Genomic DNA, 26,707 nt, shown 5'->3' on the forward strand with positions numbered 1-26,707 from the left:
TATACTATTGCCTGAATCAAAAGTACTTTTCAAGTATATTTTTTAAAAATTATTTTCTACTTGCAAACTAATATTAGTTAATACTATGAATTAAATTATACAAATATTTTTAGCCTAAAAAGAAAAATCAGTCTTGTCTAAAAGGTATTTTTAGAGTTAATTTTTAAAAGTACTGCCAATCACCTATGATCATGCCTTTCCTGTTTTATGACAAACACTAAGAGATACCTAGTTCATTTAGGTTAATATTAATCCATCCTTTATCATAGGCAAGTTAATATAAATAGACTAGTAAATATTTCAAATAATCATAATTTGACTTTAAAATCTTTCTAAATTGTCAGTGTTCACTATTCATCAGTTGGGTATATTAGCATACTTTTAGCTTATATATGAATATTATCTTACAGAAAAAAAAATCCTCAAAAATACACATCAAAAGCTCTCCTTAAAATATGCCATGGTAGAATATAATTATCACTGAAACAAAGTAAAACATTTTTCCTATGCAATTCTAATATTTACAATTTCATTTATGCTAGACTTAATAATGTTTTACACTGATAGCATACAAGTAAGTGCCACTATATGAATAACTTTTCTATAAAAATACAAAATTACAAATGGAAAGAGTAGTGAGTTGTTTCAAACTGCCTGATTTTATGAAGTCCCATCATTCTTTGCTAGACCTTCTTTTCTTTTCCCTCCACATTTTAGGTAGCTACATCAACTCCCTTAGGTTTAACTAATATTTCAAAGCAGGTGATTTACATAGTTATACAATTTATGTATATATAGTATGAATATTATATGTGTGTACACATAAACACACAGCTCCAATCTCCTTTGAGCTTCAACCCTCCAGCACCCATTAACTAATGGAAATTTTCAAGTAGTATCCCAAAGACATCTCAAATTTAAATCTCAAACTTCACTATCTTTCACACCAAACCATATCCTCTTCTATGCTTCATTATTTCTGTCAAATCCTCCCAGGCTCTCAAGTTCATAACTTTGGCATTATCTTCAACTCCTCACTTTTCCTTATCCCACATATTCAATCAGGTGCCACATCTTAACATTTCTACCTCCACATTTCTCCCCACCTCTTCAGACACACCACTGCCACTTAAGTTCAAAGCTCTTAACTCTAGATTCCTGCAAAAAAAAAAAAAATTGGAGTCTCTCAGTTACTATTCATCCTCCACATTAATGCCAAAGTACTCTTCCTTCCAGATCTGATCATGTCATTCTCCTTCTCAAATAGCTGTAATAGCTTCTTGTTTCCAGAATCAAAGATAAAACTATTCCATTTAGCTTTTAAAGGCTCTCAAATTTCCCACTAAATATTACTATCTCTCCTTCACTCTTAAATCCACACAAATGGATCTTCTCGCTATTCCTCACATGTAACACTCATTTTTCATCTCTATGCCTTTGCATTCACTGCATATACCATACTTCTGGAATGCATGTTCCCCTTCCCTCATATCTTCCTTTAAGATGAAGCTCAAGATTGTGTTTAACATATATTTTAACATATTTAACATGTGTAGGACTATATGCTATGTAGGGAAGGGGGTGGAGAGAAGGAGGGGAAAAGTTGAAACAAGTTTTTGCAAGGGTCAATGTTGAAAAATTAGCCATGCATATGTTTTGTATATAAAAAGCTTAAAAAAAAAAAAAAAAAAAAAAAAGATGCAGCTCAAGAACCAACATCTGCATGAAACTTAATTGCTCCCAACTCTTCGAATGCCAATGACCTCCACTCTAAATTACCTTGCATTTAAAAACTTTGGATATATTTGTAATTATTCACTTTATAATTAGGTTATTATTTTTAGTGATATGTGTAATCTCTTGAATTACCATTAGAAATTATTTTAAGTAATATATGTATCTCCTGAATTCCCATTAGAATCTAAGTTCTTGCAATTATTTCACTTTTTGAAAATTGTATATTTAATGTTTTTATAGTGTCTAGCACATAATAAGCACTTAAAAATGTTGTTGGTTGAGATGCTGACAGGTAGAAAAGTAAAAGCTACAACAAATAATTGTGAATGTAATTAAAAATTTTTTAAAGTATCATTTCAGGAATGATGTGATTAATTTTTTAAGTGATTTTAAAATGATTTAAATCACTTTAAAACTTTCAATTATATATTCATCACATAAACTGAACATAATAACAATCACTTACCTTAACATATTCCAGTGTTAGCAGATCTTCCACTGTATTATCCAATGTAGTAACAATGTATACTGGTTTACCCTTTTCATCTAAAAACAAATTTTTGAAAACTTTGTTGAGAGGGAAAAAAGGCTAAAAATAAGGTTTAAGATAATGAGAGCAGCCATATAACTTAAAAAATTCAAGAAATAGATGCTTCAGGCTCTGGAATTTACCCTGTCAGTTCCTTCCATCTAATCTTTCTCCTATCTCCAGGATGCCAAGTTTCAAGAAATTCACAATTTTTTAATGGTATATTTTTCCTGATTTTTATGATACCACCTAGCCTAGGTAGCTACCTTATAGCCTCTTGCTGGGATCTCTGTTTCAGCTAGCATTTTTACATGAACAGAGAAAACCTAGGGAGTATTGATGAAATATCCTTCAAGCACAATCCTTTATGCAGAGAAAGGATTGAGGGAAGATGATTATGAAATTAAGGCACAGAGTTCCTCAATTTTGCTGTGTTAAGGAGATATGACATAGAAATATAGAAGTTCCAATTTTGGTAAAAGAGGATGAATGTATCTATATGTGACGAATACTAAACTATTCAAGAAAACAAGAACAACTATTGACGCTCTATCATCTACTAATATCAAAAAAATTAAACAGAAAAATTACAAAACTAAGAAACTAATACTAATAAGTCATATCCATGAACTGATCAATTATCAATTATGGCAATTATGATTCTATAGGTCAACGATGTTGTGTACATGCACACACATTAAATATTTTGAATATCTATAATTACTAGAGCACCAAAAAATCATCACCTAGTAATCAACTTAGTAATAAGTCTTTGCTGATGTGGCCAGTACTATCCTCAAATCTACATTCAAAGCCTTTTTCTAATTTGGGTAGGACTCGTCACATTGTACTCTTTTGATAGAACTTCAGAGAATTCAGAGCTGCTTTTTATCATATTAAAAAGAACTTCAATAAAAAATACTATTAAGATGCTAATATTGTGTCTTGACAATAAGTATTTAGTAAATGTTTACTGACTGAAATATGTTAATTTTGCTGTAAGTTTGATTTTGTTTGCCAATCAGTAAGCACCTATCAATTCTCTGCCCAGCTGCATGCTGTTTTTAGTCTGTTATCTGCCTGATACGCTATCTATTGGGAACTTTTTTAAAGGAGTGAAAGCATGAAAAAAGAGGAAGAATTTCCTATACTAGCTCTGAAAATTAGAGATATCAGGTCATAGCTGATTACTAGAAATTTAGTTTGGAATTACATAACAAAGCATGGGAAAGATAGTATGACATAATAGAAAGGCTCTGGATTGAGAGGACCTAGGTTCAAGTTCTACCTCTGAGGCTTTTGTAATTTTGTAATAAAATAATGTATGAAGTTCTTTCTATTCCTTAAAATAAATGCATAATAACATCATAGTCATGTCATTTCATTGTTCATTATATTTTTATTGCAATTTGGAATATTAATTCTAATTCAACTAAATATTCAACTATCTTATTATAAATTAGTCCATTTGTACCTTGTACAAATTCCTTAACCAACTTGGGCCTATTTATTCATCTATAAAATAAGGAGACTGGACTAGATGGCATCTGAGTTCCCACATAAGCTCTAAATGTATAATCCTATGGCTTAACTATTTTGAGAAAGAGTAATGTTTTTACCTAAAATTTAACAGATTAAAGAAAAACATATAGGGAATATAGCAGCCAGGCACGACTGGTGAAAACTCCAATTCAATACTTGACATTTACCCCACCCCCCCCATTTATTCACTCCAAACTCATGGAGACAAAAAAGAATACCAGCATAAGTATTATAAGCTATATAGGAACAATGAGTTGATATACCAGTTACCCTGCATATTAACTCTCTAATATTCAAGAATCTTTCTTATGATTTTTTCTACTAGTAATAAAAGGAACAGACCTTGTATGCCTTGTGACTATTATACAATCAGTTAACTATCTTCCACAAATAACAGAGCAGGCATAGTTTGAAAAGGCATATATAATACCACTCCGAGTGCTACCCAATGACAGCTGTAGAGGAATAGGGGGTTCATAATTATCTCTAGAAAATATGAGGTTTAAATCAAATATTATGTGCTCTACTCCTAACACAATTCTGAATAGTTTTATATTATAAAATAAAGTTTAAATGGAAATTAAGGGAAGCTTTAATGGGAAAACTCAGTCACAAAAGTAAAACAAGAAGGCTGATAGTCCCTTGGTAAAGAGACAATACTATCCTTACCTTGACCCGGTAACAGTTCAAGGGAAAAAGCTAATTTTGCATATATGAGTTTTAGGTCAGAAGAGGTGGGGGATTAGAAGTGACCATTAGCTGGCAAAGCCACTAACTTCTTATCTGAATCACTACCCATTTACCTATATCCATGATAGAATATTTCTCCCCCAGTCTCCCTAAAGCATGGAAAAAAGCTCAAGATTCTTTATATCCTACATAATAATATTTCCAAAAATATCCATTATTACCTGAGGCCTGAATTCAGTTCCTTCTCTCTGAAGGTAAAGGAAATATATAAACTATAGAGGTAAAAGGGCTGAGCAAAGCAATTATAGGATGGGCTGTAGGAAGACCAGTATACTAATGTATAGGAAATAGAGCTATGAATTGTTTGTTCAGCCATTCTGGAAAAAATTTAGAACTATGCCCCCAAAGTCACTAAAAATATACTCTTTGATCCAAGATATCATTATTAGGCATATCCCACAGAAATCAAAGATAGAGGCAAAGGACCCATTTGTACAAGAATACTCTTAGCAGTTCTATTTGTAGTAGCAAAGAATCAGAAACAAAATATGTGCTTTAGCAGTCGAGAAATGACTGTAGTATAGAAATGTAATAGAATGCCATTGTACCAAAAGAAATGACAAATAAAGGATTCAAATAAACATGGGAAAACTTGAATAAGCGATTCAAGTGTAATAACTAGAGTAAGAGCAACTTAGCTTGAAGATTATAAATATTTTTTACATGTAATTGATAAATATTTTATGAAATAAATTAGATATATATACATATATGTGTATATATATATATATACACACACACATATATATGTTAAAAGTAGGAACTTTCATATAGTTAACCTTATTCTTCATTTTCTCTATATTAAAAAAACAAACGATTTTTTTTAAAAGTAGGAAATCTCATATAAACTCACAACTGTGTAAATTAACCTTACTACACTTCTTTTCAAAATCCAAATGGAATGTCTTATTACTCCTTGTTAACTCTTCCTTCAAATCATTTTTTATATCTATTCCCTTCCAGACACTCACATACAACTTAACCAGCGAGTTATCAAGGGTCAAATAGCTGACCAGTAAGAGAATCAGGTTTTTAGGGGTAAATTTTCTGACTCCAAAACAAAAGATCTTTTCAGGGCTTGAACTAACTAGATGAACTCTAAGGACCCTTCTAAATCTAAATCTAGAATTTTAGAAACTTATGAATTTTCTTCTAATATTAATTCTTAAATTAATTTATTTTATTTACTTATTTTCCCCAAAAACAAACCCAATAGGATCATACCCGTGTGCTCCGGACATTTTAAACAAATTTCCTTCAGGTAAGCATTTGCTCTCAAGTCTAATCTTCTTAACTGAATCTCTGAGCCTAATCCTAGGATCTGTAGTTCCACTATAGGCTGCTCCAAATTTTCGATAAGATGACAACATTGAATTAAAACCTGGGGAAGAGATAAAAGAGAAGAGAGGCTAAAATCATGCAAAAATTTTGTAATGAAATAATGTATTCAGTTCTTTCTATTCCTTAAAATAAATGCATAATAAAAATCATAGTCATGTCATTTCACTGTTCATTATATTTTTATTGCAATTTGGAATATTAATTCTATCCAAAGAAATATTCAACTATGCATTGCAATTTTTAAAAGTTGCTTCTCAATCAACTTTAAAAACTGGAAAAAGAAAGATTAAAAAACTGTATCCTGTCATTTGAAAGCATTAAGAGGAGGGTGACCGAGAGGTTAAGGATTCTGAGGCCATACTTTACAAGGACTGCCTTGAGGTGGTTAGCTTCGAGAAAATCTGATGGAAGAGAGTTTTTATTTGAACATGTTCTGTTTGGTCCCAGAGAACAAAGTTAAGAAAAATAAGTGAATGCATGCTATAGACAGATTCCTAAGAGATGTACGTAAAAGTGGAATGGGCTGTTTTAGAAAGTAATGGAGGTTTTTCTCACAACACGTCTTCAAGTGAAGCCTGGATATCCACGTGTCTAGAACTTTATTGAAAGCAATATTCTTCAAGTACAGGCTAAACTAAGTCTTGAGGTCCTTTCTGACATGGTATTGTGTATTATTGAAAGAAGAACAAATCACTTAACCTTGTTTGCCTCAGATTCTTTTTCTGGAAAAGGAAATAGCAAACCATTCCAGTTTCTCTGCCAAGAAAACCCCAAAGGAAGTCCAAAAGAGTCAGACAGAATTGAATAACAACTAAACAAACAAATTAAAAATAATTATAGAAACCAGTGGAGAACATAGTAACCAGGTAGCAAAGAGTAAGCTTTTTAATCCAGTCTCCAGATCTGACCCTGAAACCAAATTACTTAAAAAGTTCTCTAATTTATAATTCTGCTGATCTTTTTCATTGTACTCCAACAGCAAGATTAATCATTTCAAGCCAGCTTGAACCTACTTCTTTTTCTTTTTAATTAATTAATTTGCATAATGGATAATTTTTCCAACATTGACTCTTGCAAAACCTTTTGTTCCAAATGTTTCCCTCCTTACCCCAACCCTCTCCTATAGTTAGTAGGTAGTCCAGTACATGTTAAATATGTTAAAATACATGTTAGATCCAATATATGTATATATTTATACAGTTATCTTGCTGCACAAGAAAAATCAGATCAAGAAGGAAAAGAAAAACTGAGAAAGAAAACAAAATACAATCAAACAACAGAGAAAGTGAGAATGCTATGTTGGGTTCCACACTCTGTTCCCATGGTTCTCTCTCTATGGGTGTAAATGGCTCTCTTTATCACTGAACAACTGGAACTGGTTTGAATCATATTATTGTTGAGGAGAGCCACATCTGTCATAATTAATTGTCATATAGTCTTGTTGTTTCCATGTATAATGATCTCCTAGTTCTGCTCATTTCACTTAGCATCAGTTCATTTAAGTCTCTCCAGGCCTCTCTGAAATCATCCTGCTGGTCGTTTCTTACAGAACAATAGTATTCCATAGCATTCATCTACCATAACTTATTAAGCCATTCTCCAATTGATGGGCATCCACTCATTGAACCGATTTCTAAGAGTCAGTGTAATGCTAAAGTTTTCAATGTGAGCATTTTCATATCAAAAATCATCAAATGTTACAAATCAGAAAACAATTTTTGATAATCTAGATTTAAAGTGATGCAGAAAATAATAACATATATTAAAGCTCAAAAAGGGTGTTGAGTATATTTTTTTAATAAGAAAGAAAGGAAATGAGCATTTATTACACACACACACACACACGTTATAGAAGAATATAACGCCCTCTAAAATCTATAAAGAAATAAAAGGGGGAGGGAATAGCATAAGATGGGGTAGAGAAGGGACAAGAACAAAGAGGAAGGGGAAAGGAAAGGGTTAATTAGGATAAGGTGGGAAAAGATAAGGGAAAAATCCTTGGGGTAAGTAGGGGTAGAAGGTTAAATAATTGCAAGGCAAGCTAGCAGGCAGAAGTAAAGTAGTCAAAGTTAAAAAAGATGAAATAAAAAGAGAAATCTGTACTACATGTCAGGAATTTTAATGTCATTTTACACATGTGCATGTATGTGTATATGCATTATATTAATATGTATGTATATACGTAGGGTAGGTATGTGTGTATGTATGCTCATGCATGTCTAAATATTTCCATGCTTAACTAGAGCCTTGTCGAGAGAGGTAGAGTTGGGGAGGAAAGAGGAAAAAAAGAATAAAGTAAGAAGTGCACAGCAGTGAACAAAACAAAACCTACAAGAAAGCAAAAATGAACAGTTCTGCACATTGTCTTCTATTTTCTATGCTTTCCTGAAAAAGAAATTTGTTGTTACCTATTTTGAATCCTTTCATGTTTTGCTGTGTACATGATGATTTTTTTTCTTTTTATCTTTCTTTTCTATTTTGTATTTAAATTTTAAATAAACATTTTAAAAAAGGAAAACATGCATGATACAAAAACAAAACAAAAACAATATCCAGCATAGAAAAAAACTGATCAAATTCAAAAACTGGTCTTCCACGTTTAAGTTCAGGATTTTATCTTCTGTAATTTTTTCTATCCCTTTTCTGGTTAAGAATATATCTCCTATTCATATCCCACAAAAAGAAAGCTCTTCATAAACTGCACCCTAGCTGTTTTTCCAGTCTTCTTACATTTTCCTCCCCTCCACAGTCTCTATGGTCTGGCTAGAGTAGTCTACTTGCTAATCTTTGCATATGATATTCAATTTTCTATTTCAGTGCTTTTTATTAAGGCTGAATCATTCCTTGGAATTTTTTTCCTCTTCACCTCCATCATATATCTTCCTGACTTCCCTTAAGTCTAAGCAAAAATCTTATTTTCCCCAAGGAGCCTTTGTCAAATGTCCCTTTACTCTATATGTATATCTTATTTGGGCATAGTCAATATTGTCTCCCCCATTAGAATATGAGTTCTCCGAGAGCAGAAACTGGTTTTTGCCTTTCTTTGTAATCCCAGGACTAAGCATAGTGCCTGGCATATAGTAAGTATTAAATGCACTTTGAGTGACTAATTGTTGACTCTTAAATTTGGTTCTTGTGAATTTCTATGGTTCAAGGCATAAACCACCAGAAGAATATTGGTATTTAATATGTATGTTTTAAATTTAGGGAAAATCTTGAGATTGTTACAATATCACAAATATAGTCCTTTCTGTTCTCTTCCCTTTTCAATTCTGGAGATAACATACTATCCACTTGTAGTGTCTGAACAAAATATATTTTCTTATGAATTAGCTTTCTGTTCTCTTCCCTTTTCAATTCTGGAGATAATATACTATCCACTTGTAGTGTCTGAACAAAATATATTTTCTTATGAATTAGCACTATTAACTATTCCTTCAACCACATATAAGAATTTGAATATGATTTACATTAACCAGCATTGGGGTTTTTTTGGTGTAGATTCCTCAGATAACAGTTTGTTAATCAAAATACATAGAAAACCAGAAGACAAATATAAATCTAAAAGTTTATAAAATAAGTGGTCAAAGATGATGAACAAATAGTTCTTTGATGAATTGAAAACTCTAAATCATTCATAAGAGAAATGAAAATTGACATAACTCAGAATTCTATTTCGCAATTGGTAGATTGGCAAAGAAAATAAAAGATGAGAACTGGCAATACTGAAGAGGTTTCAGGCACATGAGTCACATAATCATTCTGGAAAGGAATTTGGAATAATGCAAATAAAGTGACAAAAATGTCAACCCTTTGATTTCAACTAGGTTTATAAGGAAGTCACTGATAAGAACAAAATTCCTTATATTTACCAAAATATAGTTAACAGCATTTTTCATAACTATAAAGAATTGGAAGCAAAGTATATGCTCACCAAATGGAGAATAGCAAAATAAAATGTAGACACAAATAATAAAATATTATTGCATTGTCAAGAGATCATAGAGATATGTTTTTGTTGCTGTTTGCTTACTTCCCCCCCCCCCAAATTCCTAGTCCCTTTTTGATCTGATTTTTCTTATGCAGCATGACAAATGCGGAAATATGTACAGAAGAACTGCACATGTTTAATATATATTAGTTACTTGCTGTCCAGGGGAGAGGGCAGAAGGAAGGGAGGGAGAAAAATGTGAAACACAATGTTTTGCAAGGGTGAATGTTGAAAACTATCTTTGCATGTATTTTGAAATACTATTTTAAAAGCTATTATTTAAAAAAAAATTTTTTTTTTTAAAGAATCTCAGGGCAGCTAGGTAGTGCAGTGGATAGAGTATCAGCCCTTAAGTCAGGAGGACCCAAATTCAAATCTTGTCTCAGACACTTAACACTTCCTAACTATGTGACCTTGGGCAAGTCACAACCCCAATTGCCACAGCAAAAAAACAAAAACAAAAAAAGAAACTCACAGAGAAGGATTTTTTTTTTTAGGTTTCACACCAAAGAAGAAATATGAGAAGATATCCCCATCTCATTTTCTTTGCAAAAATAAGAGCTGTGGGGACAGACCCAATATAATTGAGAAAAGGGAGGAACTTGGCTAAGCTCTCCCAAATTCTCTTCCAAAAAATTTTAAATAATATCTTAAAACAAAAAAGTGACAGATATGGGGCAGCTAGTTGGTATAGTGGAAAGAGTATCAGCCCTGAAGTCAGGAAGACTTGAGTTCAAATCTGACTATGGTCACTTAACAATTAAAACGATTTTAAGCTCAAGACAAATTAGGTCAATACAATGTCATTGTGTCAGTGTCAGTGAGATTGGAGGACAGTTCAATGCTTATGCAACCAGCATAGGCTCTGACCAAACAGTTAGCATTCCTTAGGGAGGACTGAAATCAGTAACAGAAACGGAGTCTTCTGGTGTTCTCAGACTAGATGATAAAGTCAAACAATGAAGGAGACTGCAGGTCTTCCTTTACTAGGTGGGTGCAGGACTCTCATTACATTGTTCCTACTCAAATCTGAAGTACAATCAAGGAGAAAATATTTCAAGCAGTTAGAAAGAAACTATTCAAATATTGTGAATCCACCATCATGATAATGATAGCACAAGACTTTTGGCAGCTTCTATATTAAAGTATCAGGGAGCTAGGCACATGATATTCTTGATGACAAAGGAGCTAGTATTTGGGAGAAAGGTGCAAGACAAGTGGATTAAATGACTTGCCCTAAATCACACAGCTAATATGTGGTAGTATGAGGCCAGATTTGAACTCAGGTTCTCCTGATTTCAGGTCTGGTAGTTTATCCATTGCAAGGAGCTAGAATTACAACTGAGAATCACCTAAACACTAAAACTAAGAAAAATTCTCCCAGAAAAATAAATAACATTTAGTGAAACAGAGGAGGACTCAAAAGAAGCACAAATAAGTATTAAAGAAAATTCATAAGGGATTTAATTAAGTTAAGCTATTTACATTCTTACATGGGAAGATGATACTTGTAACTCCTAAAATTTCTCTCATTATTAGGTATATGTAGATTCTGGACATGGGTAGGAATTGAATATGATAGGATCCTGATTATTTGAAAATTATAAAATTAAAGGATGAAGAAGAAAAATGTACTGGTTAGAAGGAAAAAAGGAGAGGCAGAATGGGGCAAATTCTCTCACATAAAAGATTCAAGAAAGAGCTTTTATATTAGAAGGGAAGATGGGAGAAGTGGAAAAGAGGTCTTCAAATTTATTATCAACAGAATTGGCACAAAGAGGAAATAACATATACACTCAGTTGGGTATAGAATTCTATCTTACCTCTCAAGAAAGCAGGAGGAGGAGAAGAAAAAAGGAGGGTGGGATAGGGCTGATGGAAGAGAGCTTATTAGGAGAAAGCAGTAGTCAGAAATAAAACTTTTTAAAATGGACAGGGTGAAATTAGAAAGTAGGAAAATAAAAATAGACAGGGTGAAACTGGAGAGAGTAGGATAAAACAGGCATAAAAAATAGAAACACAGCAATTATAACTGTGAAAAAAAATTTGCAACAAGTTTTTCAAATCAAGACTTCATTTCTCAAATGTGTAGAGAACTGAATCAATTTTATAAGAATTCAAGTCATTCCACAATTTATAAATGGCTACAAGATATGAATAAGTGCTAGAGTATCTAGCAACAAGGATGCTAGGGAACAGAATAACAAAAGTCTGCATTTATCTTGAGACCCTTCATCATGTATCTTGCACATAATGCCCCATTTGCATAGGCAACAAGTCTGTGCAAAGACAAGTCTTGTGTAAACTTGACCCTTGTGGTCTTTGGCTAGTTGGATCTCAGTCAGCTCACTCTTGGGAATGGATATTGAGGCTTCAGGTATGAATTTTGCCTCATTGGCTAAAGGTCCGGGTTACACACCCTGTAGACACGCCAGGACAGGCATTGAGCATGCACCAAATCGAGATTGCCCCCACCGTCTCAGGGGTTGTACTCCTGGATACACAAGCTAAACACATACTTGTTGTTGGGGCATGTTGGCAAGGGAGATGAGAGGGATATAAGAACAGGACAACAGAGGGAGAAGGAGGAAGCAGGGAAGCAAGGAAGCAGGAGAGACAATATGATGTAACCAAGCAATAAAGCTTCTTTAACTGTACAAAGGGTGTCAGAACTGCTCTGTCATATCTGGAGACAGAGATGTCCATCTCCAAAGGTCATAGAGGCGACGATAATTGCGGGTAAGTGCTCAGATACCAGCTGCTGTCAGCTGGTCTGCACTAGCTGGGGACCCCAACAAATAGGCAGTTCTGAAAAGAAGAAATCAAAACTATCTACAGTTATATGGGAAAATGCTCTAAAACATTGATTCTGTAGAATTACAAGTTAAAACAACTCTAAGGTACCATCTCACATTTATCAGATTGGTTAATATGACAGGAAAGGAAAATGAGAAATGCTGTAGAGAATGGAGGAAAATTAAGACTAATGCACAACTGGTGGAATTGCGAACAAATTCAATCATTCTGGAAAGTAATTTTGACCTATTTCCAAAGAGCTATAAAACATGCATACTCTTTTACTCAGCAATAATACTAAGTATCCCAAAGAGATAAAAAACAGAAAGAAAAAAGATCTATATGTACAAAAAGTATTTATACTGGTGACATCAACTGGAGAATAGTTGCACACATTTTGGCATATGATTATGATGGAATACTCTTGTACTATAAGAAATAACACGTAGGATGCTCTTAGCAAAATCTGGAAAGACATACATGAACTGAAGAAAAGTGATGTGAGCAGAACCAGGAGAACATCACACACAGTAATAGTAATACAGTATGATGATTATCATAATGATGACATTCTTACTAATACAAAAAATCTAAGACATTCCAAAGGACTTGTTGAAGCCATATCCAAGGCTTTCATCTCTACTCTTCTTTTTTTATATGTCGCCAACCCAGTTGGAAAATTTCATTTCATAAAAAATTCACGAACTAATATTTTAAAATTTACCCATTTTTCTGAAGGAAAAAAAAAATCAGATTTGGGCCCTCTAGGACCTTATCATTAAAGCAGAGACTGTGAAATAAAGAAAAAGACTAGGTTTGCAATATTGCTGGAGGGAAAGGTGAGAACAGAAAACTTAGCAGTTTTTAAACTTAGATCCCAAGTTCTGCCACCTTATTCTAAATGATAATTAAGGTAACAGTGATAAGGTCTAAAGGAAGAAGCTGAAAACAACAGATCAAATCAATCCATATAGTATCAAACCTTGGAGTATGAGGATGGGAAAGAAAGAAAAAAGTACAAAGTGGAAAATTAAAAAGTAAGAATAACAAGGAAAGAAGAGAAGATCCTATGGCTAAAATTTAATCAAGACAACTATTTTAAAATTTGAAACACAAAGTTTTGCAAAAGTGAATTATCTTTTCATACAATTGGAAAAATAAAATACTATTAATTTTAAAAAGACAACTATTTCAGAATGCTGTTACTATGTAAAGATGTTTCTAAGTAAGCTAGTATGAATAAATACATCAGGACTTGATTATATATTATTAAATTGAATAGCATCAGGATATTCATTTAGGAAATTTAAGATTTCTTCCCTAAATTAAGAAAGAAGAAAAAAAATACAGGCACATATAACAAAAAACATGTTTTAAATTCGTGCTAGAGTTAGATAAAAACAACAGTTTTCAATGGCAGAACTACAGTTGTAAAAATGACTAATTAAATTTCTTAAATATCTATTCAATTTTACCATGATACATACCTCAGGTATCTCAAACTTGATTGTCAAGTCAATCAAATTTGTGGGCTCTTCTTTTTGAGTCTTTCTTTGTCGAACACTGTAAGTGGAGCCCCTCGATATAACTGGCAAACAAGGAGCTTCTTCTAGTGGACTACAAGGAGCATCAAAGAATTCGTCTTCTGATTCTGAAAGTCACAGAGTGTCATTAATAAAGAAGAGTAAATTGATTTTGTAATAATAGTTATAAATTATGAATGTTTAAATACTAGAACAATAGCCTAATAATAAATTAAAGTAATAAAATAATTATGTATTTAAAGAATCTTAAAATTCCTTCTCAAAAAACAACATTCTGGGAAAAATATAACACTAATGTATAACCAATATTTTCTCAATTTAAGGAATTTTTCTTTAGTTTTCTCAATTTAAGGAATACAACTCATAAAATATTCTTCCACAATTCGTTATATAAAAAAAAAATGTTACTTAGGAATTTGTTTCATATCAAAAAATACCTAAGTAAGCTAGCAAGCTTAACAAGTTCATCCCTGCCTAAATCATTCGGACTTTAAAAGTAATACCCAAAAATAAGTGACATTTTGGGGGTACTCTCAAGTAAACCTGAAAACATCTCATTTAATCAAACTAGTATAGAGCAAGAGACATTAGAGATCATTTTTCTAAAATACTCATTTTATAGATAAAGTGAGATTAAAAATCTTGGTGTGAACCCAAGGTCATGTATATACATAAGTTTATTCAAACTTAGCCTCTGACTAACAGACTGAAAAATAGATCTCATCATTAAGGAATATGCTGAGATAATGCTATTTTTCCTCCCTGAAAATTTTTTAATATGCCTTTAAAAGGATGACCATAACCAAAGATGAAAAAAGAATGTGAGAAAAATGGCAGTGCAACAGAAAAGAGTAAATGTTACCATATAAAGTCAGTCATTAAACTTTTATTAAACACTTAAAATATGTTAAGCACTGAAGATACAGAGAATGGGAAAAGATTCCCCACTCTCAAAGACCTCATATAGTTTAACAGGGGAGACAAGATGCAACATTTATGTACAAACAAGAGATAAAGATAGATACATACACATATGGAATAAAATGGAAATAATCAATGAAGGTAAATGAACTAGAATTAAAGGTCATCAGCAAAGATTCTTATAAAAGGTAGAATTTAAGCTGGAATTTGAAAAAAAACAGGAAAACTATGAACTAGAGATAAGACAAAAGCATGAAGGACAATGCTTTAAAATGCCCAGACTTGAAGGTCAGTCTTCTTTGAGGAATAAGAAGGTCAATGTCAGTGGACCACAGAGTAAACAAACAAGGATAATGTATAAGAACAATGAAAAGAAAGGGGAGGGGTGAGGTAAGAGCCATCAAAATGTTTTTGAGATAGCCTGTTGCCCTAAGCTGAAGTCCAGTAAGCAGACTATGTCCTGAGCTTGGCAAAACAACAGTCCTTTGCTCTCTGGATGATCTCACATTCTGCCAAATTGTATTGATTGAACCAGCATCAGGTGTTCACTGAGGGAGTTCATCCTATTTACCAAGAAAGTGAGAGCCAGAAGCAGGTGATCCCGTACACCTCTTTAAATGGTCACAATTCTAGTTTCTTATAACTGCTCAGTGAATCGAACCAGGTAGTGCCATGCAAACTCTGGTTCTGTCCCGCACTGTGAGACAATCAATTTAGGAGACTGCTCCCACAGGACCCAGGAACATCTGCATTGTGTAAACAAGAGCAAGCCTACTATGAGAGCAGCCTTTCAAGTCCTAAGAATGATTATGTCATGGTCCAGCCCATTTATAGTTTTTTCACATAGATAAGTCCTGGTTTTGCCCTAGCATGTTAAGCCCTCCTCTTCAGGAAGATTTCTGGTTGCAAGAGTGATCTGGATATAAAGAGCTTTGAATACCAAACAAAGGAATTTCTGTTTAGAGTTTTCAATTAGGGAAGAGACATGGTCAGAACTGTTTGAGGAAGAAACTTTAACAGTTGGATGAAAAAAACACTAAATTGCAGAGAAACTTGAAGCAAAGAGACAAAGCAACAGGCTACTGCAATTTTCCAAGCATGATGGCCTGAATCAAGGTGGTAGCAGTCAGAAAAGGTATTAAATGTGAGAAATGGTACAAAGATAAAATCAATAGGACTTGGCAACAATTTGAATGTGGGGAATAAGAGAGACTACAGGATTAAGAATAATACTCAAGATTGTGGACCTGTGGTCTGAGAAGATGAGAGTCCTCTCAAAATTGACAGGGAAAGTTAGAAAGAGAGGGGGAGGGAATTAAGTTAAAGAGGCCATTGTTTACTACACTGAGTTTAAGTAGTTTACGGGAAATCAAGGTTAAAATGGAAAACAGGAAGTTTAAGATATTGAATTTAGAAGTTTGTGAGAAGATGTGGGTTTTAAAAAGAAAAGTTAGGACTGGATAAATAGAACTGAAAATTGTCAGAAAAAAGATGGCAACTGAAACCACAAGTGTTTGTACAATCACCAAAATACTGAAGGACAGAGGCTGCGGCCATAAGCTGTCTCTTAATTGAAGTAACTTGGTTGAAGATTCACCAAAAGGACTGAAAAGGAGATGCATATAGGAAGAAAGTCAGGAGATGATAGGATCACAAAAACCTAAAAAAAGAAAATATTTAGTGTCAAAGGCAGCAGAGGCCATTAGTTTTGACAATTAAAAGATCATTAGTAATTTTGGAAATAATGGTTATGATTGAATGATTAGATGGAAAGGCATGATATAGAAAGTATAAAGGAAAAAGGAAAGAAAGTGAAAGTGTGAGAAATACCCAAAGTTAGATTTCCATAAGATGTTCCAAGTTTCAAGGTAATGTAGGATAATAGCACTATTAACCAATCAGCTTCCAGAAGAAGGAACTAGCTAACCTAACCACAAAATCCTGATAAAAGAGGCAAGGCTAGAAACTGTTAAGCACCTGCTTATAACAGGCTCACTGAATAATACCTGATATAACCCGAGAGAGGAGATAAGTCATCATTTTTTGTAATGGGCTGAGGCTTGAGTTGATGCACTGAGGTCCCAAGCACATGAGGCTAAATAGTAATTGGACCATACTCTATTAATAGATAAGCTTGGAGAGAGAATGGCCCCCACCCACTCTTTGTGCAAGTCCTGATGTGTTGTATAGGAAATGACGATTTTGGTGGGTGGAGGCAGGGGAGTGGAGAAGGAAGGGGAGGAGAGACTTTTTGGGATTGCCATTGCCACGGTTGGCTCAGCTTACTTTTTCTGTTTGTTAAGTGTCTGAGGCTGGATTTGAACTCAGGTCCTCTTGACTTCAAGGCTAGTGCTCTATCCACTGAGCCATCTCCTCCCCTTCCTTCTCCACTCCCCTGCCTCCACCCACCAAAATCGTCATTTCCTATACAACACATCAGGACTTGCACAAAGAGTGGGTGGGGGCCATTCTCTCTCCAAGCTTATCTATTAATAGAGTATGGTCCAATTACTATTTAGCCTCATGTGCTTGGGACCTCAGTGAATCGAACCAGGTAGTGCCATGCAAACTCTGGTTCTGTCCCGCACTGTGAGACAATCAATTTAGGAGACTGCTCCCACAGGACCCAGGAACATCTGCATTGTGTAAACAAGAGCAAGCCTACTATGAGAGCAGCCTTTCAAGTCCTAAGAATGATTATGTCATGGTCCAGCCCATTTATAGTTTTTTCACATAGATAAGTCCTGGTTTTGCCCTAGCATGTTAAGCCCTCCTCTTCAGGAAGATTTCTGGTTGCAAGAGTGATCTGGATATAAAGAGCTTTGAATACCAAACAAAGGAATTTCTGTTTAGAGTTTTCAATTAGGGAAGAGACATGGTCAGAACTGTTTGAGGAAGAAACTTTAACAGTTGGATGAAAAAAACACTAAATTGCAGAGAAACTTGAAGCAAAGAGACAAAGCAACAGGCTACTGCAATTTTCCAAGCATGATGGCCTGAATCAAGGTGGTAGCAGTCAGAAAAGGTATTAAATGTGAGAAATGGTACAAAGATAAAATCAACAGGACTTGGCAACAATTTGAATGTGGGGAATAAGAGAGACTACAGGATTAAGAATAATACTCAAGATTGTGGACCTGTGGTCTGAGAAGATGAGAGTCCTCTCAAAATTGACAGGGAAAGTTAGAAAGAGAGGGGGAGGGAATTAAGTTAAAGAGGCCATTGTTTACTACACTGAGTTTAAGTAGTTTACGGGAAATCAAGGTTAAAATGGAAAACAGGAAGTTTAAGATATTGAATTTAGAAGTTTGTGAGAAGATGTGGGTTTTAAAAAGAAAAGTTAGGACTGGATAAATAGAACTGAAAATTGTCAGAAAAAAGATGGCAACTGAAACCACAAGTGTTTGTACAATCACCAAAATACTGAAGGACAGAGGCTGCGGCCATAAGCTGTCTCTTAATTGAAGTAACTTGGTTGAAGATTCACCAAAAGGACTGAAAAGGAGATGCATATAGGAAGAAAGTCAGGAGATGATAGGATCACAAAAACCTAAAAAAAGAAAATATTTAGTGTCAAAGGCAGCAGAGGCCATTAGTTTTGACAATTAAAAGATCATTAGTAATTTTGGAAATAATGGTTATGATTGAATGATTAGATGGAAAGGCATGATATAGAAAGTATAAAGGAAAAAGGAAAGAAAGTGAAAGTGTGAGAAATACCCAAAGTTAGATTTCCATAAGATGTTCCAAGTTTCAAGGTAATGTAGGATAATAGCACTATTAACCAATCAGCTTCCAGAAGAAGGAACTAGCTAACCTAACCACAAAATCCTGATAAAAGAGGCAAGGCTAGAAACTGTTAAGCACCTGCTTATAACAGGCTCACTGAATAATACCTGATATAACCCGAGAGAGGAGATAAGTCATCATTTTTTGTAATGGGCTGAGGCTTGAGTTGATGCACTGAGGTCCCAAGCACATGAGGCTAAATAGTAATTGGACCATACTCTATTAATAGATAAGCTTGGAGAGAGAATGGCCCCCACCCACTCTTTGTGCAAGTCCTGATGTGTTGTATAGGAAATGACGATTTTGGTGGGTGGAGGCAGGGGAGTGGAGAAGGAAGGGGAGGAGAGACTTTTTGGGATTGCCATTGCCACGGTTGGCTCAGCTTACTTTTTCTGTTTGTTAAGTGTCTGAGGCTGGATTTGAACTCAGGTCCTCTTGACTTCAAGGCTAGTGCTCTATCCACTGAGCCATCTCCTCCCCTTCCTTCTCCACTCCCCTGCCTCCACCCACCAAAATCGTCATTTCCTATACAACACATCAGGACTTGCACAAAGAGTGGGTGGGGGCCATTCTCTCTCCAAGCTTATCTATTAATAGAGTATGGTCCAATTACTATTTAGCCTCATGTGCTTGGGACCTCAGTGCATCAACTCAAGCCTCAGCCCATTACATCTCCCGCTTTCTTTTGTTTTAACTATGTTATCCAGTACACCTTTATTTCAGGAGGCCCAGGAATCCCATTCTAAGTACCATCAGGCTGCTCGAGCTTTGCGTTTACAATTTGGGATTACAAAAGAGGAAGCTAGGAGCATAGTAAAAAGCTGTACGGCTTGCCTTCCTTTCCATGCTCCTACACTGCCTCCAGGGAAGAACCCTCGTGGTTTGAGACCCAATGAAATCTGGCAAATGGATGTGACCCATTATAAATCTTTTGGTCGTCTGTCTTTTATCCATGTTGTGGTAGACACCTTTTCAGGATTCACTTTTGCCATACCAGCAGCAAAAGAGACAGCCCGAGTGGTCACTGAATTCCTCATGCAAGCATTTGCCATTATGGGTGTGCCACAAGCAATAAAAACAGACAATGGTCCTGCATACACCTCCAAACATTTTGCACACTTTTGTGCACAGTATAAGATTTTACACACCACTGGCATACCCTTTAATCCTCAAGGACAGGCAATAGTAGAGAGGAGAAACAGAGATATTAAGACGCTGCTCCAAAAACAAAAGAAAGGGGGAGCCACAGGTAACCCTAGAGAGCTTCTAAATCTAGCACTTTATACTATTAACTTCTTGATTTTTGACAAAGATGCACTGGCTCCGGCAGACAGGTTTTATAACCCACCGGAAGGGCAGTGTCCAGTGCGAGCAGCTCCACTATCTTTAGATAATCGCCAGGTGATGTGGAGAGACCCAGAAAGTGGTGAATGGAAGGGACCAGATAGGCTAACTGCTTGGGGGAGAGGGTTTGCTTGTATCTCTACAGGTGGAGAAGGAATCAGATGGGTGCCAACGAGCCGTATTCGCCTTGTCCATCGCAGAGAGACGGAGCAGACCCTTGAAACGAAGGAGAAGACCCAAGAAACATCGGGTGGTTCTGTTGCTGATTGTGCTCACCATTGAAAGAGTGTGGCAGTTATGGCGTTTGACTCATGGACATAGAAAATCATTGGACTTCAAAACCCTTAGAAATCATTGGATTCTCTGAGACATAAGATTGTTGTAGGACTTTAAAGCCCTCAGGAATCATTGGATTTTCTGAGAAATGATAAGACTGTTACAGGACTTCAAAATCTGCTGGAATCATTGGATTCCCTAAGACATAAAAAGACTTTTGCTGGACTTCAAAAACTTGGGGGGATCATTGGATTCCCTGATATGTGAAGCAATGGACAATAGACTGGTTTTGGACTATCTCTTGGCTGCTGAAGAGGTGTATGTGTGACTGCTGTTTACATACTCTCCTTCTAGGACTTCTGGCAATCTTTTACATCATACTGTTGATTTATATTGTTTGTTATACCGTTACTTGGGTGCATAATTCATGTTTGTTACACCACATCAAGCCTGCACTGACTGTGGGGAGAGTCATCACTAATAGTCTCTGCGTTGTTGCTATGTGCTATGTGTTCCCATGCTGATGGGTTTGTGCATAATAAGACCCTTGAGCCCAGAAACCTGCTAGCAACCCCCACTTCCCTTTGGTGCTTTTCATCTCCCTTCCTGAGATGTCAGGGAGGGCGTGATTATCTCCTTTTTAGTGCTTTCACCTCCCTTCCTGAGAAGTCAGGGGGGTCGTGATCACTTCCTTTTCGGTGCTTTCACCTCCTTTCCTGAGAAATCAGGGAGGGTGTGATCACCTCCCCTTGGGGGCTCTGACCTCCCTGAAGAGTCAGGGATGGCATGATCACCTGTGTTCTAAAACAAAAGAAAGCGGGAGATGTAATGGGCTGAGGCTTGAGTTGATGCACTGAGGTCCCAAGCACATGAGGCTAAATAGTAATTGGACCATACTCTATTAATAGATAAGCTTGGAGAGAGAATGGCCCCCACCCACTCTTTGTGCAAGTCCTGATGTGTTGTATAGGAAATGACGATTTTGGTGGGTGGAGGCAGGGGAGTGGAGAATTTTTGAACATGGGAGGGGGAACATGTCCAGGAGCAATATGTAAGGGAATGGATGAGGAAGACTATAAATTGAAGAACTCGGGCCAACCAGAACTCTGAAGGGAGGAAGAGGACTAACCTCAGAGTATATAAGCTTGTTCTCCTTTCTGTATTAGTGTGTAAACTCATGGAGTTTGTATACTCACTTCTGTAGGAGCATATTAAAAGTTTAAACTGCTTCACTTAGCCTGAGGTTGTTCATTTACTGCACCTTTTAGAGGATTCAGAATTCTTATTTATAACAGAGGATGTCCTACAAATGGAAGCACACTCAAGGATTTTAGACACAGAAGCAAGAAGAGAGATGAGACAATAGCATGGGGAATAGATGGATCAAGTGAAATTCTTTTGGAGGGACAGGGAAGACAAGGACATGTTTGTAGGTAATATACTGGTAGCTAGCAGATGAAGAAAGATTGAATCAGAATGGGAATGCTGGAGAAAGTGCAACAGAATGGGACTGCCAAGGAGAAAGGCTATCTCATTCTAAGAGACAAGCACAACGGAGCAGAAAATAGTGGGAAGCTTCTTGGGGGATGGAAGATAAGGAGAATAAATAGGAACTTCTCAGGAAAGGGCCTCAATTTTATTTTTTTTTTCATCAAAATATGAGTTCTTAGCTGAGAAAGGAAGGGAAGAAAGAAACATAAGAAGGATGAAAAGATTTGGAAAAGCTGCTGTGATAAGTAATGTAGTGACTTCATTAGGGAGGTATAAGAAAATTGTTTTGCTGTACTGGGGACCAATTGAGGTTATGTAATAAATTTGTAGTGGACTCAGGCAGCATAGTCTTGAGATTTTCTCCAGATTTATTCAGGATCATGTGTGTGGGAGGGAGTGAAGGCAGCAGGTGGCAAAGGCAATGCAACTTAAATGGTTCACCAAAGGTCAAAATGAGCAAAAGAGGAATAGCCAGACAGGACAAGAGTAAAGACCTGAAAAAGAGCTATTATATCAAGGAACTAAAAGTCATAGAATGGGGTTGCAAGACAAATGGGAAAGAATGACAATAAAATTTGATAAAATAGGGAAATTTCAGAGTTCATGAACATGGAATTGTTTCATTTGTAGGTGATAGTATATTTGGAAGAACATAATTCTCAGAGTCTAAAAAAGCAGAGATCTTACTGATAATCCTATTTACAGATGACATACTGACTGCAAGAATCTTTTCACTAAAATTTCTGACTACTTGAAATTAGCACAATAATCTACATAGGAAAAAAAAATCAAATATATCTATTTTTCAGATTTTGCTACCTTTAAATATGTGTCTGTGTTTCTGCATCTGTAAATAAGTGCTCTGAAAGTTTCAGTGCCATTTAATCTTTAATAAACATGTACAATTGAAAAAATATTTCAATGGATTAAGTTATAAATCTACAAATTCCATGAATTCCTAATCCACAGCATGGGACCAAATAATATGATGTAAAAAAATATAAGATATACTGAATATGTGCTGTTTTTTGCAAAAATCTGTTCCTTTGTGCGTGCGCACACACACACACTCCTCCCCTCTCCCCTTCCCTTTCCTTTCTTTCCCCTTCTTTCTTTCCCTACCATACACATATATAAAGTAAGCATTTACTGTATTTGCATATATCTGGGTTAATTTAATGGCATTGACTTAAAGACATATACATATATGCATGCATATATATAAAGTAAACATTTAGTGTATTTGCATATATCTGGGTTAATTTAATGGCACTGACTTAAAGACACATACATACATGCATGCTTCAGGAGGCAATTGTCAGTGAAATAGTCTGTTCATTCCTAGATATTAATAGATACCTATTATTTCCTTATTTTTCCCCTTATGCTATCATGTAATCAATTCAGGGGGCCTTTACTTGGGTGAAGAATCCTTCTGCTTTTTCTCAATTGGAGTTAGGCTTCCAGAAATTAAAATTTCTGGAACATTGTGAAGGTCTCACCCATTTACATTTCTTGCTGTGATACTGAAGTTGATCGAACACAAAACTAAGAGTTTGCTAGAGTACTCCATGCCAAATATGGTGTGCTCAATTTTGTCATTTTTTTCCAACTGTTTTATTATTCCCTACCTGTTGAGAGAAAAGTGATTAAGCAGTGAGCATTAGCTTTATTTTCAAGGCTCAAAGATATATGCATGCATATATGTATGTGTCTTTAAGTCAATGCCATTAAATTAACCCAGATATGGTTATGACAACTGCAAATGGCCGATAACCTGAGTCAAAAATTAAATGAGAGGATAAGAAAATAACATAGTATTTTCAACGAATTCAATTGCTACCCCACACAAAATTTATTTTGAAAAATCAATATTCTTTCAATTGTGTTATATAGATGCAAATAATGAAATAGCATAATCTATGGAAAAACAAAATTAGACTTGACTCAAAGGACAATAGCAATAATGTGGTAGAGATAAATAGCATTCCTCAAATTATTTATAATAGTTTCTATGCAACAAGTACTATAAAAAATATCATTTAAGAAATATGTTACTAGAAAAGGATGGCTGCTAATATAACTAAAGGGATATACAGTCCATATACTAAAAGTTATCTAGAGATTATTGTTACCTAGAGTAAAGTCTCTAGAGTTTTGGACAGATCTTCTTATTCTATCCTTATTCTAAATGATGTGGTTATTTTCTAAAATGATGCTGGCTACCTCCTATATTTTCTCATGTTGTGCAATTCTTATGGAAAATCTACTTTCAAATATCATGCAGCAAATTTTTATTGTGATAATGCACAATATTCTTTTAAGTAGTTTTACTTTACCATCTTCGATAATGGAATGAAGTTCAAAAAAAGGAAGTATCTTTTGTGAAAGCTGTGGTGTTCCAAAAGTAGATACACGATTCTGAAAACAAAGAAAGCTATAATAAGATTATAAAAATATGCACAGAAATGTTTTTAATAAGGAAACAATGAATGTAAATGAAGTGGGAAAGATTGACCTTAATTTTTTAATAACAGAAGTTTAAAAGAAATTAATTTTCAAATACAAATAAGTTCATATCAAATTTACTAATTGGGATCCTATCTGTATCTTAATTTTTCAAAACTCATCATTTCCTAGAATCTTAAAATTAAAGTGATGTCAAAGGTCATTTTTGTGTTTTCTATCCAATAAAGGAATATGGATTGCAACATTCATGAGAAGGTTTATTCAGTTTCTGCTAAGCAGTTCTAGAGTGCAAGAAATTACAAGATAATTCTGTCTAATTGTGGCTGTTGTAAATCATTAGAAAGTTCTTCTTTTTAATCTAAATCCACTTCTATGTTCATATCAACATATTATGTTCCAGATTAACCATCAAGATACACTAAATAAATCATTCTTCAATGTGTTTCCTTAAGCTATGTATGTAAATGATAATTATATGCAGATTATGTAACAGAAATATCATCAATTAATATAGATACATTCTACACGTCATGCAATTCAAATATATTATTTCTTACTGAGAGAAGTAACAAAAAAAAAAAAAAAGACCAAAAGTAAATCAAGAGAACATGGTTCAAAAATGCAAACAAAGGTAAAAGTAGCAATATAAACTTATTTATTTGTTTGTTTGCTTGTTTGTTTATTTATTTGGTTGTTTGTTTATTTTCCTGAGGCAGTTAGGGTTAAGTGACTTGTCCAGGGTCACATCGCTACCAAGTGTTAAGTGTCTGAGACCAGATTTGAATTCAGGTCCTTCTGACTTCAGGGCTGGTCCTCTATCACTGCACCACCTAGTTATCCCTTAAAATTAGTCTTAATTGAAACATATTTTGATAACTGTTCTCTGTTTAGGAACATTAAGACGAAGATTTTTAGCATGATATATACCAATAAATTAAAATATATGCTAACCAAAAAATGTCAAAGAAGAAGTCTTTCCAAATTAGTTTTAATTAAGTGATAATTATAATAATTCATTGTTTAAATCCAATGGATATTTCAAATACTTGAAAAATGTATCAGATTCTTTTGCTTCCTAATTTGTTATCTTTATTTATACAGTTTAATGACCAACTCTTGATTATTTACAAATTCAATTAGAGGACTTCAAATTTAATAGTAGTTTACTATTTTATTCAAAGTAATCTGAAATGGTATGAGGCTATGTAAAACAAAGTAAAGAAAAAAAAACTCAATATATTAATAAGAGCTTAAAACAGAATTGTCTTCATACTGGATATAACTCTTTCAGGGACTACTAGCAAAAAAAAAAAATATTTCTGTGATTCTTTTGTAGAACCAAGAAGAACCTTCAGGTTAAGTAATGATAAGTAATAGTTTTTGAGCCATTTTTTCTCAAGCTCATTTTACTCATTTCCTCAGATAAAGAACTGAGGCAAACAGATTAAGTGATTTGGTCAGTCACAAAGCTAGTAAGTGTCAACGGTCAGAATTGAATTCATAAAAATGAATCTTCCTGACTTCAAGCCCACTGCTCTATCCACTGTACCACTTAGCTGCCCTTAAGGAATGATTAGAGAAATTTATTTTTTTAAAAAGTCACCTGCGCCCATCTATTTTAAATGTGCTCAGAGGATTCACTAATCAACTTATATCACTAAGAACATAAGTATAGAAAATAAAAGCAAAGAACAGGTAAACAGAATGAATAAATATTTGGAATGGTACTATAAGACAATACGAGTCATGTTAAAAGTTCTAAAAGAGCTGGAGTTATTGGGTTGTTTTGTTGTTGTTGTTTTTTAAAGGATAATTACAGCAAAGAATATTCAAAATGTAGCAAAAAGTAGCAATGGTCCTATTTCTATTGATAAGGGGGTCTTCAGTGGAGTCTCAGAGAACTGTGTTCAGTCTGTGTGCTGTTTAACATTTTTATCAATGATCTGCACAGATGGCACACTTACTGAACTTACAGATAATACAAAGTGTGGAAGGATAACTAAAAACAAGAAGTAACAAAAACTAAAAAATATTTTGAAAGACAAGAACATTTGGTTAAATCTAGTAAACATGACATTTAATAAGGATAAATGTAAAAACTTATCCTTGGGTTCAAGAAAATAACCTCACAAGAACAAGATCGGGGGAGTAGTTTACACAGCAGTTTATCTGAAAAAGATCTTGGTG

General features: G+C 34.6%; 1 protein-coding gene across 1 annotated transcript in view; it reads right to left on the reverse strand.

Annotated features, from left to right (window-relative positions):
* Positions 1 to 26,707, reverse strand: part of VPS13A (vacuolar protein sorting 13 homolog A) — a 257,020-nt gene that overhangs the window by 149,836 nt on the left and 80,477 nt on the right. The window contains exons 24-27 of the mRNA XM_051966655.1: positions 24,391 to 24,472; positions 14,174 to 14,337; positions 5,783 to 5,939; positions 2,204 to 2,283 (exon numbers count right to left, since the gene is read on the reverse strand). Coding sequence (XP_051822615.1) covers positions 2,204 to 2,283; positions 5,783 to 5,939; positions 14,174 to 14,337; positions 24,391 to 24,472 — 483 coding nt within the window. The remainder of the gene's footprint in view (positions 1 to 2,203; positions 2,284 to 5,782; positions 5,940 to 14,173; positions 14,338 to 24,390; positions 24,473 to 26,707) is intronic.

The sequence above is a fragment of the Antechinus flavipes genome, chromosome 1 (assembly GCF_016432865.1).
Source record: "Antechinus flavipes isolate AdamAnt ecotype Samford, QLD, Australia chromosome 1, AdamAnt_v2, whole genome shotgun sequence".
Classification (NCBI taxonomy): Eukaryota; Metazoa; Chordata; class Mammalia; order Dasyuromorphia; family Dasyuridae; genus Antechinus; species Antechinus flavipes.